The sequence below is a fragment of the Protobothrops mucrosquamatus genome, unplaced genomic scaffold (genome assembly GCF_001527695.2).
Source record: "Protobothrops mucrosquamatus isolate PMUCROS unplaced genomic scaffold, P.Mucros_1.0 scaffold2412, whole genome shotgun sequence".
NCBI classification, from domain to species: domain Eukaryota; kingdom Metazoa; phylum Chordata; class Lepidosauria; order Squamata; family Viperidae; genus Protobothrops; species Protobothrops mucrosquamatus.
In genome coordinates this window covers 83,937-98,700 of record NW_015388484.1, presented here as the reverse complement: position 1 = coordinate 98,700, position 14,764 = coordinate 83,937, and the positions used below count along the sequence as shown (strand labels likewise).

The following is a 14,764-nucleotide window of genomic DNA, read 5'->3' as shown; positions in this document are numbered from 1 at the left end:
TTATTATTATTATTATTATTATTATTATTATTATTATTATTATTATTATTATTATTATTATTATTAACCAGTGGAACAGCTTGTTCCATCAGTAGAGGCTTTTAGGAAGAGACTGGACAGCCACCTGTCTGAAATGGCTTGAGCAGGGGGCTGGACTAGAAGACCTCCAAGGTTCCTTCCAGCTCTCCTCCTCCTCCTCGTCCTCCTCCTCCCCTCCTCCTCCTCCTCCTCCTCCTCCAACACTGGAAGTTTTTAAGAAGAGACTGGACAGCCATCTGTCTGAAATGGTATAGGGTTTCTTGCCTGAGCAGGGGGTTGGACTAGAAGACCTCCAAGGTCCCTTCCAACTTTTTATTATTATTATTATTATTATTATTATTATTATTATTATTATTATTATTATTATTATTATTACTACCATTATTACCATTATTACCATTATTATTATTATTATTATTACCATTATTACCATTATTATTATTACCACTACTACTAGTAGTATTACTATTACTATTATTTTAATTAAACGTAAACCAAAGCATTGCTTTCAGAAATACGCAACTTAATTCTCTTTGGGTTTGGAGCCGGCAGACAATTTAGGTAGGGGAGTCAGAAATGGCGCTGTTTTTCCAGAAGAACCTGGAAGGGCGTGTCGAGAGACTTCTTCCAAAACACAGGCGGAGCCGGACTGAAGAAGTAGGACAGGAGATGACAAATTTTGGATTAAAAATTCTCTGGAAAGCCACTTCCTTCTCTGCCGACGGGCAGCCTTCCCTGTAGTTGGAGGGGAAAATTGCCTCTCTCGGCCACTTGAGGGCTGTGGAGAACTGAGAAATCTTAGCTTGGAAATTGGATCTGGGGTGGATCTGGGCTTAACTAGGCTTAGCTTGAATGGGAAGAACCGGTAGATGATTCAAGGCTGGGCTTCAGAGGATGAGCTGAGTTTAGCCCTCCGGGCAGAATTTAGCTGCACGTTTGTTTGGCTGATTGTGGTTCGATTCTAGTTGTCTCCTTTTAAGTCTTCTTCTATTACCAAAGATAACGAAAATCAGAATCTTAAAACAGATGATTAACAGCAGTAGCTATTCATCTTTTTATTTTTTGTTTTGTTTTATTCCTGCTTTTATTATGTTTATAAATAAGTCAAGGTGGAGAACATACATCATACTCCTTCCGCCTCCTGTTTTCCTTACAACCACAACCCTGTGAGGTGGGTTGGGCTGAGAGAGACAGGGACTGGCCCAAAGCCACCCAGCTGGCTTATATGGCTAAGGCGGGACTAGAACTCACCGTCTCCTGGTGATTGGTCTAAAGTCACCCAGCTGGCTTTTGTGCCTAAGACGGGACTAGAACTCACAGCCTCCTCGTGATTGGCCCAAAGTCACCCAGTTGGTGTTCCTGGCTAAGGCAGGACTAGAACTCACCATCTCCTGGTGATTTTCCTAAAGTCACCCAGCTGGCTTTTGTGCCTAAGACGGGACTAGAACTCACAGCCTCCTCATGATTGGCCCAAAGTCACCCAGCCAGCTTTTGTGTCTTAAGGCAGGACTAGAACTCACAGTCTACTCGTGATTGTCCCAAAGTCACCCAGCTGGTTTTCAAGTCTGAGCAGGAACTAGAACTCACCGTCTCCTGGTGATTGGCCCAAAGTCACCCAACTGGTGTTCCTGCTAAGGCAGGACTAGAACTCACCGTCTCCTGGTGATTGGCCCAAAGTCACCCAACTGGTGTTCCTGGCTAAGGCGGGACTAGAATTCCCAGTTTCCTGGTTTCTAGGCCAGCACCTTAACCCCTACACCAAACTGGCTTTTTTCTTTGGACAGTCTCTAAGATTTCCTGCTTAAGGTGGGACTAGAACTCACTGTCTCCTGGTGATCGGCCCAAAGTTAGCTAGCTGACTTTCGTGCCTAAGCTGAAGGAAGTCAGGTTTGATAGGAAGGTCATTGCAAATCGCATGACACTAAGTTTTACACACACACACACCCACCCAAGAATTTTGTTTTTCTTCTTATTGTCTCTTCTTTTCTTTCCACCAGCTTCTCTGGAGATGAACGAAAGTTCTCGCTGGACGGAGGAGGAGATGGAAACAGCGAAAAAAGGTAAACTTTTGGCTTGTTTTTCTTTGCAAGATGCCCGTTGTGAGTGAGCGTGTTTGACGCTCAAGGTGTCAGTTGTGTTGCTTGGGGTGGGGTAACCCCATCGCTGGTGCTTTGAGGGCCACCACGAGATTGAAGGTGCTTTTCGCGGCAGATGGAAGCCTCCAGATTTTGGCTTGTAAGCGTGCGACTGCAAGACCAAAGAGTGCATTTTGTTCCGCACAAATTCAGGAGTTGCTAAAACTGTGTAAAGGTTTGCCGTTGTGTGTAAGAATCTGCCCCAGCTTAGGAGATGTCTCATATTGTCTGTTGTGCGTTTGGAACAAAGAACTGGGAGGAAATAGTGCCCAGTGGTGACTGGGTGGGTGTTTGAACAGGATCCTTGGTGCTCTCTCGGTTGTTTTTTTGCAGACATTTAATTACCAAACTAGGTAACATCATCAGTGCTAGTAAGGGAGTAGAATTTGCTCCCTTTTTGTACACCAGTGGCTTGTCTAGCCCAAAAAGACCTAAACCCCTCCTCGCCAGCAATCAGTACCCAGATGAGCAGAAATTAACACCAAGACTTAACACTATAGCAACAGTCAAGAAGTAAACAATACCCCAATCGAGATACTACCAACTCAGGTCCCATCATTCCCCACAGTGGAGGAATGGCTGCAAAAAACTGATGGAACTAGCAGAGATGGCTAAATCAACTCTTTTGATTAAAGGAAAAAAAATACAAATACTTTTTATTTCTACGTGGAAACCGTTTCTGGACTTTGTGCTTGAGGTGGAAAAGAAAATGAAAGTTTGATTTTGGGCTTTACCGATTAGATGGGTTTGTCGTTATCGAAACTGCTAGTTCATCCTATCATATACAGATAAAAAGTTGAGGTTTGATGTTAATGTTCTATTTTACTGCACCAAAAGAAGTCAGAAGTCAGTGCCCTTTTCCCCCCCACTTGCTTTGCCCCACTCTTCTCCCTTTCCCCTTCCTTATCTTTCCTACTGTTTACTTTTGTATTTTCTTTGTATCTTTTACCAGGGGTCCCCAACCTGTGGCCTGTTGGCCACCGGGCTACGGGAATGGTGCCCGCACCCTACTCACTTGCGCTAGTGCCGCTGCACGGGTGTTAGTGGCCCCATTTGTGCGTGAATGGGGGCACTAGCATTGCCGCCAGCATCACGCGGGCACTAGCAGCCTGCTTACCCATGCATGCGGGTGCTAGTATCACCACAGTGCGCACACCACGTGTCATGGTTCCAACAGATGAAACTCTTCAAAGAACCTCTGAGGCATTGTTTACCTTAAAGAATCTTTATTCAGCATAGTATCGGCACATACATGAGGGAAGCCAAAATCTGGATTCCCCTGCCCTGAGCACATAGTATCAAACACAGTTCCCACCTCTAATTAACAGTCATAAATCCCATTCTCCAATTAATTTGAAATGCAGGCTTTCCCTCCTTTACTCCAACCCGCCATTCCTTATCATCTCTTATTTCAAAAGCCCTGAATTCACACACTATTACAATATTGTTATGTCTAACTAACTCCCATCACATTGTTCCCCCTCCCCCAGTATCATCTAATTCTAAGAGTAAAGCATAAGAAAGAAAAAGGCTGCATCTCCATATGTTGTCAAAGCAAGAGCATCCGATGTTAGCAGCGTTGACATCAGGCACATTTTCCTCCTCCTGCCTTTTCCTCCGGGCTGCCAACCTCAAAAGATTGGGGAGCCCTGTCTTACACTATAAACTAATAAAATTCACATTATATATATAAAAAAAGAAACTTACCAACTCAGACAAACAACCAAACAAGTAAACAACAGCTCTATTAAGGAACCACCTAGAGCAGGGGTAGGCAATCTTGGCTCTTTTATGACTGGTGGACTTCAACTCCCAGAATTCCTGAGCCAGCCATGCTGAGGGGAAAGGGAGAGGTTTCCAAGCTGAGCCATGCTGGCTCAGGAATTCTGGGAGTTGAAGTCCACGAGTCAGAAAGCGGTCTAGGCCTAGGCCAGAGGTAGGCAAACTTGGCTCTTGTATGACTCGTGGACTTCAACTCCCAGAATTCCTGAGCCAGCCATGCTGAGGGGAAAGGGAGAGGTTTCCAAGCTGAGCCATCCTGGCTCAGGAATTCTGGGAGTTGAAGTCCATGAGTCATGGAGGGGGCCATAGTTCCCCCATGCTGGCTCAGGCATTCTGGGAGTTGAAGTCCACGAGTCATGGAGGGGGCCATAGTTCCCTCATGCTGGCTCAGGAATTCTGGGAGTTGCAGTCCACGAGTCATAAAAGAGCCAAGGTTGCCTATCCCTGACCTAGAATATTCCCATCAGCACAGACAGGGCAAACCATACATAAAACAGACAGCAGATCCCACCACTTTCTAGCGCTGATGATGTTGCCTATTTGGGTCATGAAGTGTCGGCAAGAAAACCATCCAGATCAGAGACCACAAAGGACCCCATAGTTCAGTGTTTCTCAACCTTGACAATTTTAAGGCATGTGGACTTCAACTCCCAGAATTCCATAGCCAGCATTGCTGGCTGTGGAATTCTGGGAGTTGAAGTCCACATGCCTTAAAATTGTCAAGGTTGAGAAACACTGCCATAGTTCCATCCTGAGTTACCAATATTCACCTCTGTTTTTTATCTGAATAGGATTTTAGTTTAGCGCCCACGTAGTGCTTTACGATGGCTCAGTGTGACGCTGCAGATGGCACCGAGATGGCTTGGCTTGTGGCAGGTGGCATCGGTGTGTCGTTCCTTGCGAGATCTGGGCAGCCAGCAGGAGATTGAAGGGAAGGAGGAGAGAGATTTTGTGCGAGGAGAGGAGAGGTTTTGTGTGATTGGGGGGGGAGACAAAAGAAGGACACACCCTACAATTAATGCCAAAGTGAGGAGAGACAAAACAGACCCAGTGCTTACTGACACTTTGATTGTGTAATAAACCCTCAGTCCCACAGGCTGCCCAAACATTCAGCAGAGACTGTAATTGTGGGCTGAGATCCTGTGCCTAGAGATCTTTTCTTTGCTTTCTTTTTTTTCCAAAGTAGCTTCCCAATGATAGGAAGCCAAATCAATTCTTGGCTCAGAAGGAGATTGAAGTTCCATGGAGAGTTGGCATAACCTGGCACGGATTTAAAGTGATCTTCCGTAATCTGGGCATTCTCCAACAGGAGGGAGAATGCACCGGGGTTGCTTAAAAGTCTGGGAGTTTGGCACCTGTCAGATCTGGATGAGGTCCAGATAGGAGGGTCTTGGGCATCCAATTTTGGTCACCAGGATATAAAAAAGGATGTTGAAACTCTGGAAAAAATGCGGGGAAGAGCAACAAAGATGATTAGGGGGCTGGAGGCTAAAACATAAAAAGAACGGTTGCAGGAATTGGGTATGTTTGGTTTAATGAAAAGCAGGACTAGGGATGACATGGTAGCAGTCTTAACAATACTTGAGGGGCTTCTTGAAGGAAGAGGGAGTCAAGCTATTCTCCAAAGCCCCTGAAGGCAGGACAAGAAACAACGGATGGAAACTAATCAAGGAGAGAAGCAACCTGGAACTAAGGGGAAACTTCCTAACAGTGAGAACAATTAACCAGTGGAATAACTTGCCTTCAGAAGTTGTGGATACTCAATCACTGGAGGCTTTCGAGAAGAGACTGGACAGCCATTTGTCTGGAATGGTTTAGGGTTTCGGTTCAAGCAGGGGGTTGGACTAGAATTCCAGAAGGGACTAGAACAGTGATGGCGAACCTTTTAGAGATCGAGTGCCCAAAAACTGCCCCGCCTGCTCCGCCCCTGCCCCTGCTCTGTCCCCCCACCCCACCTGCCCACAGGACCACCCATTGCCTCCACAGCCCGTCGTAGCAGATCGCCCAGGTGGCCCAGCAGCGTCATGGCAGCCATCCCCTCCGCCTGCGCCCTGTAGTATCATCTACACGCCACGGGGTGCGACGGTAGAGTCTTGTCCCTGCTGCCATGTGCTTGGCTGTGCTGCTCTGTGCGGGCTGTGCCTGGGGGTGACTCTCTGGGGGGGCTGCTGGTGAGGAGGGGCCGTGGGGGGAGGCAGGGCTGGGGCAACGGCATGCGTGCCCACAGAGAGGGATCTGAGTGCCGCCTCTGGCACGCGTGCCATAGGTTCGCCACCACTGGACTAGAAGCTCCCTTCCATCTCTGTTATCTCCCACATTGCACCTACCTTGAATTTCAGTCCTCTTCAGGCTTCCGTCGTTCTTCGTTTCTGACCATCCCATTGGTAAATCCTTCTAGCTGTCGCTCGAAGAGCATTTGCACCAGCAATGTGTAGTAGAAGTGACCACAGGCAATCCTCGACCTACAACAGTTCATTTAGTGACCGTTCAAAGTTACACCGGCGCTGAAAAAAAGTGACCGAGGACCGTTTTTCACCCACTTACAACCGTTGCAGCATCTCCGTGATCACGTAATCAAAATTCGGACGCTTGGCCACTGACTTGTACTTAAGACAGTTGCAGCGTCCCGGGGTCCTGGGTTCCCCTCTTGCAAAGTCAAAGGGGAAGTCAGATTGACTTAACAACTGTGTCACTCACATAACAGCTGCGTTGGTTCCCTTAATAGTGGTGGTGGCAAGGAAGTTCGTACGATGGGGACAAATCTCACTTCACGAATGTCTCGCTTAGCAACGTAAATGTGGGGCTGAATTGTGGTCGTAAGTCAAGGACCCAGCCATTCCAGACCCTGCCAACAAAAGTACGCAGAGTCAAGGCCATGGTTTTCCCAGTTGCAATGTATGGCGGTGAAAGTTGGACCATAAGAAAGGCTGACACCAAAGAATGGAGGCCTTTGGACTCTGGTGCTGGAGAAGACTCCTGCGAGTCCCCTGGACTGCAAGGCGATCAAACCGGTCAGTCCTGGAGGAGATCAACCCCGACTGCTCTTTAGAAGGCCAGATCCTGAGGTTGAAACTCAGGTACTTTGGCCACCTAATGAGAAGGAAGGACTCACTGGAGAAGAGCCTGATGCTGGGAAAGATGGAGGGCAAGAGAAGAAGGGGACGACGGAGGATGAGGTGGCTGGATGGAGTCCCTGAAGCAGGAGGCGTGAACTTAAATGGACTCCAGAAGATGGTAGAGGACAGGAAGGCCTGGAGGAACGTTGTCCATGGGGTCGCGATGGGTCGGACACGACTTCGCAACTAACAACAACAACAAAGTCAAGGACTACAACCTCCAGCTGGCTGTTCTCCATCTTGGAGATCCAAGAATGACTTGGCTCGCCACTCGATGGGATTGGCACTCTACCCAGGCAGCCAGCATTTTGCTCACAATTGCCAGTTCTGGAATCGAGCCTTGGAGGTGTGAGAGAGCCAGCAGGTCGAGGGACTCACCTACTCCGTTGCTCTCCCACCTGCACGCTTGGCTGCTTCCCAGGAGAGTTGAGCCAGGCTGTTTACATTCCGTGGGAGAAGAACATGAGTGCTCAGCTAAATGTCTCTGGAGATTCTCAGTCATCCAAGTTGTCCCAGATGTGCCTTTTTCAGGAGGCCACTGGACTTCCTTGTTTTTCTCTGAAGATGTTTCACTTCTCATCCAAGAAGCTTCTTCAGCTCCGACTGGATGGTGGGGAGTGGAAGGATTTATATTGCTTGCGGACAGCTGAAGAAGCTTCCTTGGAGGAGAAGCGAAATGTCTTCGGAGAAAAACCAGAAAGTCCTGTTGCCTCATGAAAAAGCACCTTTGGGACAATCATGACTTGCATGACTGAGAATCTCCACAGACATTTAGCTCTGCACTTGGGGATGAACATGCTTTGAAGGGTGCAGGAACATGAAATGGATTTCCAGAAAACATGGCAGACTACAGGAACCATTTGCGCTTCACTCTGAGATGCAGACAACACAGATTCAGCCCCAACGGCCTGCGCCCGTCTTCAACAGGGAAGGGACCCAGAGCAGAAAACATCCTGCAGCCAAGAAGGGTCCACACACATTTGCACCGCTCAGGTGACTCCGAGGACACAGGTAAGCCTCCAAGTGGCCTCAACGACTCTCTAAAAGGATGCAAATGACCAGCTGTCTGCAAGGAGTATAAATCCTTCCAGTCCCCCACCATCCAGTCAGAGCTGAAGAAGAGAAAAGAAGGACGAGGGGGGATATGATAGCAGTCTTTCCATATCTCAGGGGCTGCCCCAAAGAAGAGGGAGTCAAGCTATTCTCCAAAGCGCCTGAAGGCAGGACAAGAAGCAACGGGTGGAAACTGATCAAGGAGAGAAGCAACCTAGAACTAAGGAGAAACTTCCTGACAGTTAGAACAATTAACCAGCGGAACAACCTGCCTCCAGAAGCGGTGAATGCTCCAACACTGGAAGTTTTTAAGAAGAGACTGGACAGCCATTTGTCCGAAATGGTATAGGGTTTCCTGCCTGAGCAGAGGGGTTGGAGTACATGACCTCCAAGGTCCCTTCCAACTTTACTATTATTATTATTAAGCTTCTTGGATGAGAAGCGAAACATCTTCAAAGAAAAACAAGAAAGTCCAGTTCGCTCATGAAAAAGCATCTTTGGAACATGGGCGCGCATTACAAAACCACTAAGCCTTCTCATTCCTGATTCTGATATAGGTGGTCCTCGACTTATTCGCTCAGTGACCATTAAGAGTTACCCCCCCACACACACATACACTGAAAAATGTGACTCACGGCTGTCTTTCACACTTCTAGCCATTGCAGCATCCCCATGATCGTGTCTGCTGTCGAAAACAACATGTGGACGTACTCATGAACTTACAACAATTCGTTTAACGACTGCTCAAGGTTACAAAGGGCATTGCAAAAGCTGACTTAGCGACTGTTTTTTATACAGCCGTTGCGGCGTCCCCGTGGTCACGCAATTAAAATTCGGACGCTTGGCATCGGGTTCCATATTTATGACGGTTGCAGAGTCCCAGGGCCACTTGCGACCGTCGTCATTAAGAGCCAGTTGCCAAGAGTCTGGATTTTGATCGCGTGACCCTGGGGATGGTGTGACGGTCGTTAAGCGTGAAAAACGGTCGTAAGTCACTTTTCCCAGTGTTGTTATTACTTCAAATGGTCACTAAATGGACAGTTGTAAGCCGAGGACTACCCACAGGTAGAGATGGTGGTCTTCTTATGTTGAGTTGCTCTGTTTCGTTGACTCTCATCCTGAGTCAACATGTTTAGGGGGCTTCTTGATCCAATCAAACCTGAGAAGATTTCTCTACCAACATCCTCGCAAACAGCCACCACAAGTGTCCTTAGATGCCTTTTAGGAGAGAATCCTTTAAAATCTTGGAGCATCTCCATGCTAAATAAATAACATTATTGGCGTCAGTTGATAAATAAATACAGCAGAGTGCACACTGCCTGTTCAACATCTCGTAAGAAATATAAATTTCTGCTGGTCTCCAGACTCATCCAGAGCTTTGCGTGGCTGCAATCTAGAAACCCGTTAGTGGAAGATTTGGTTATTCCCAGACTTATTCAACTGTGCATCGTGGAAATTCTGGAATTCTGGAAGTCCATTAATTATAAATGATGGAATGGTATATAGGATCTCCTGCTTGAGCAGGGGGTTGGACTAGAAGATCTCCAAGGTCCCTTCCAACTCGGTTGTTCTGTTCTACTCCTTTGATGACCTTCACAGAGGTGAAGAATGTCGGAAGAGCCTGTTCTAGCTTGTTCTACGTTTCCATAACTATTTAGCCTGGTCTAGCTGGTCATATTTTATAACGCCTTGGCAAGGCCACACTTGGAATAATGAATCCAGTTTTGGTCACCACGATATAAAAAAAAAAGTTGAGCCTCTAGAAAGAGTGCAGAGAAGAGCAACAAAGATGATCAGGGGACTGGAGGCTAAAACATATAAGGAACGGTTGCTGGAATTGGGAATGTCCAGTTTAATGAAAAGAAGGATGAGGTGTGACACAATAGCAGTCTTCCAATATCTCAGGGGCTGCCCCAAAGAAGAGGGAGTCAAGCTATTCTCCAAAGCGCCTGAAGGCAGGACAAGAAGCAATGGGTGGAAACTAATCAAGGAGAGAAGCAACCTGGAACTAAGGAGAAACTTCCTGACAGTTAGAACAATTAATCAGTGGAACAACTTGCCTTCACAAATCATGGGTGCTCCATCACTGGAAGTTTTTAAGAACAGACTGGACAGTCATCTGTCTGAAATGGTATAGGGTTTCCTGCCTGAGCAGGGAATTGGACTAGAAGACCTCCAAGGCCCCTGCCAACATAACTGCGTATAGTCAAGGCCATGGTTTTCCCAGTTGTAATGTATGGATGTGAAAGTTGGACCATAAGAAAGACTGAGCGACAAAGAATGGAGGCCTTTGAACTCTGGTGCTGGAGAAGACTCCTGCGAGTCCCTTGGACTGCAAGGCGATCCAACCGGTCAGTCCTGGAGGAGATCAACCTCGACTGCTCTTTAGAAGGCCAGATCCTGAAGTTGAAACTCAAGTACTTTGGCCACCTAATGAGAAGGAAGGACTCCCTGGAGAAGGGCCTAATGCTGGGAAAGATGGAGGGCAAGAGAAGAAGGGGACGACAGAGAATGAGGTGGCTGGATGGAGTCCCTGAAGCAGGAGGCGTGAACTTAAATGGACTCCGGAAGATGGTAGAGGACAGGAAGGCCTGGAGGAACGTCGTCCATGGGGTCGCGATGGGTCGGACATGACTTCGCAATTCACAACAACAACACCCCACCTTTCAATCTCTTTATCCCACCTCTCCCAAGCTCCTCCATCTCCAGGAGCTGACTCAAAAGTGTCTAATCAAGGGGGTATGCAAATGAACCCAATTCGCATAATTTATACCAGCTGCAGAATTCAGCTTCCCTCCCCCCCCAACCCCCCTCCTTGCTTACCGCCTCCTCGTCTTTCTTCCTGGCTCTCAGATGAGTTTTTGGCTTGCAAGCTTCTTTTTTTTTTTGAACGTTGGTGGCACAGCTTAATTCAGAACACCGGGTCCTGCCCACTCTTTGAAGTGTGGTTTTGACCCCTGGGCTGCCCATTCTTGGTGCTGTGAGTGGGGTGGGGGGGAGAAAGAGGGGTATTTTCTTAAGAGGGGGGGAAAGAGAGAGAGAGGAGAAGACTAAGTCTGGTCCTACCCAAAGCTGAGATTGTAAAGTTGCCCCTTGTAGGGGGAAACTAAGTCAGGAGTCAGAGCTAAAATTTGCAGGAGCGATTTTGAACACTGCTGCTTTTTTGGGGGGGGCCAGGAAAGACGCAGCTCCTCGCATGGGGGGGGGAGAAGCATGCATCTCTCAGTTTCCTGCCTTTAGGGGGGGACTTTGAGTCGCCCCATTAAATGGGGGCTCTTGGTGGATTCATTCCTGGGGAGGGAATCCCCCTTTCTGCCCACTCCAGAGCTTTCTACATTTGGGGGGCAGGAAAGATGCAACTCCTTGTATGGGGGGGGGAGAAGCATGCATCCCTCAATTTCCTGCCTTTAGGGGGGACTTTGAGTCTCCCCAATAAATGGGGCTCTTGGTGGATTCATTCCTGGGGAGGGAATCCCCCTTTCTGCCCACTCCAAAGCTTTCTACATTTGGGGGAGGGGCAGCAAAGACGCAGCTCCTTGCATGGGGTGGTGGTGGAGAACATGCATCCCTCAATTTTCTGCCGTTGGGTGGGACATCAAGTCACCCCGCTCATTCCTGGGGAGGGAATCCCCCTTTCTGCCCACTCCAAAGCTTTCTACATTTGGGGGGACAGGAAAGATGCAACTCCTCGCATGGGGGGGGGGAGAAGCATGCATCCCTCAATTTCCTGTCTTTAGGGGGGACTTCGAGTCTCCCCACTCATTCCTGGGGAGGGGGTTCCCCTTTCTGCCCACCCCCACCCCCCCTGCGTTTCCAGAATCCGGATCTGGCCTGCCCTTCAAGCCAAAATGTTTGGGACCAAATCCGCCTTCTGGGAAGGAGGTGTGTGTGTGTGGGGGGGGGAAGAGAGAAACGGGGGCACGGCAGGAGGGGGGGGTGTCTCTGTTTGCGTGGGAGCGGCTTCCAAGAACAACCCCTTTGATTCAGATCAGAGAGAAGGAAGCGATTAAGAAAGTCTTTGTTTTCTCCCGGTTTCTTTTTTCCCCTGCTGTTGACATTCAGAGGAGAGAGAGAGAGAGAAGGGGGGAAGCCTTGCCAAGTTGGCCGCACCCTTGTCGTCTTGGGCCGATGCCACGCCGCTTGTGGACGCTGTCTAGAGGTCACATTCAGACGGAGCAAACTTCTGGGTCACATAGGGGCAGGGCGGGAGGGCGGGGAAGCAGAGGGGGCTAGCTCCCCACGGTGCTTTCCTTGCAAGCCAGCCCTCCCTTCCTCGTCCTCCTCCTCCTCCTCTCTCCCTGGCTCTCCCCGTCCGCCGAAGGAGAGGCTGCACCCGTCTGCACGTTTTGGCCACGACCTGGACCATCTCCCAAAAGCTGTCTCTCTGGGCTGCTTCCTCCTCCTCCTCCTCCTCCTCCTTCTCCTCCCTTCCTGCCTCTCCTGGCACCCGGGAGCGCTCACTCGCTCAGGAAAGGCAGGCGAAGGCTGGCAAGGGAGTTTGCGGAGGCTGGAAGGGACGGATCCTCCTCCTCCTCCACCGCCACCAGCGTAAAAGAGACACCACGGCTGGGAAGCAGCAGCGCCCGGGGACCGAGCAGGTGGGAGTCTGCAGGGAAGCCGAGGAAGCCGAGCAAGTTAGAGGATTGGCACTGCCAGGGGAGGAGTAGGAGTAGGAGGAAGCCTTCCGGGATCGGCTGACCTCTCCCCCAGTTTGGACTTGGCACCGGCTGCAGAAAACCCTCCCCGGCGCGGATGGGTGCACATGCCTCTTCTCCGGGACTGCCCGGAGAGAGTCCGCGGCGAACGTGAGAGCCGAGCCATCAAGGAGGAGGAGGAGGAGGAGAGCATGTGAACCACCACCCTTGGCTCTTCTTCTTCTTCTTCTTCTCCTGCTCATCTCTTCTTTTTTCCCTTCTTGGATTTGTAATCCTGGGGGGCTGGGGTTTTTTTTTTTTTTTTTGCTTTGTTTGGTCTCCTCTCTCCTTCCCCAAACTCCAGCGAATTCGCTTGCCTCCTCCTTGTCCCCGCGTATGGTTTCGGTCAAGCAACCAGCCGATGAATGTGGACCAGGATGTAAGTGGGGGCTTGCGGGGGGGGGAGGTGGAGGATAAGTGGAAAATCTGAGCTGTTTTGAGTGTGGAAGATGTGGGAGAGAAGGAGGGAGGGAGGGAGTGTCCCGCTGGCCTGGTTCCTGGTGGAAAGGTCCCAAGGGGTGATCTCCAAGCACCGTGTGCCCTCTGCCCGCCGGACCTCCCAAACGCCCAGATCTGACTGGGATGGGAAACTGTTCTCCAGTTTTTCTTCCTAAAAGTTTGAAATTTAGCAGGGACTTTTGGAGCACCGGGGAAGGGCGGGCAGGCAGGCAGGCGTGGAGTTTGTAGGGAGTGTAACTTAACTGTGTGTGGGGGGGGGGGCTTTTCCCAGCTGTGGGACACACTGGGTGTTTCCTGGCATGAGCCAAAGGTTGCTGCTGACATGTCTTTCCCCAGGCGTGTCTCTCTGTGTGTGTGTGTCTCTCTCTGTGTGTATTTATGTAATTATAGTTTTGGAAAGCAGGTGCTGGTGTATTTTTTTTTATCGGAGGTGCTGGAAAGATAAGGGCAGCTGTATGTGTGCAGAGTGTCTGGCTGCTGGCAGGGAAGATGGGCGGGCGGGCGGGCATGTGGGCGACGCATTACACCCACGGGTTACGACCGCACAGGGTTGGGCAGGTGTGATGCCAGCCTGGGCTGAAGGATCTTTAAGGCTCCAGAGACCCCCTTGGCCCCCTCCCCGCATCTCTTTGACGAGCACAATGATGCATTTTCCGCTTGCACTCGCTCTGCCCGTCAACGGAGATGTGATTTTATTTATCTTTCAAGATTGTTTGTAAAAACTTTGCAGAGGTTTTCAGAGTTGGCGAGGAGCATCTCGCCCCACTTTCCCCTCCCTGAGGATTTCTAACAGCCCTAAAAGGTAGACCTGTAGGTGAGACTTAACTTTAGCCAAACACCCCAGCGGTGAAAAAAAAAAACACACACACACACAAATTAGGACCAGATACAATTTTGGATCTGACCGCAGAACAAGACGGCTCACTTGCTTTCTTGCCATCCAGTTTCGTCCCAGACCGACAGCTTTACGACAGCCCTGTGAAGCAGGCCACTTTACTCAAGCGAGGAAGCAAAAGGGGGGGAAAAAGAAGTGACTTCCCCCAAAGTTTAGGGTTTTGGGGGAGTGATCAAAAGACCTCCTGGAAATCCATTCCAGGTTGCTAACTTCCCAGGTTTTTGTTTTTTTTTGTTTGTTTGTTTTGAAAACGAAGGCTACAAGGAGTTGTTTGCAAGGAGTATTTGCAAACTCTCAGAAGTTTCACAGCAACGTTGAGGTTGGGGCGAACCCAGCGGGCTGGAGCAAAGGGGAAAAAAAAAAACAAGTTTCAAGTCCTCAACAGGTGCCAAGACAAACATTGTCGCAAAGAATTACCTTCCCTATCCCCGAGTCGAATGACGAGCGGATGAAGCAATTCGCTTTTCATCCCATCCTAAAAAAACTTGCAGGGAAAGTTCTCAGGCTCTATTCCTGCTTCTATTTTTATGCTTGTCTTTTATTTTATTATTTTTAATCTGGAGAAGATTAACCGTTGTTTTACGTCTCTCT

General features: G+C 49.1%; 1 protein-coding gene across 1 annotated transcript in view; it reads left to right on the top strand.

The window, feature by feature from the left end:
* NCOR2 (nuclear receptor corepressor 2) overlaps nt 1-14,764 on the top strand; it is a gene marked incomplete at its 3' end in the record, with an annotated part of 161,543 nt that overhangs the window by 64,101 nt on the left and 82,678 nt on the right. The window contains exon 15 of the mRNA XM_029285880.1: nt 2,037-2,099. Within this exon, the coding sequence (XP_029141713.1) occupies nt 2,037-2,099 (63 nt within the window). The remainder of the gene's footprint in view (nt 1-2,036; nt 2,100-14,764) is intronic.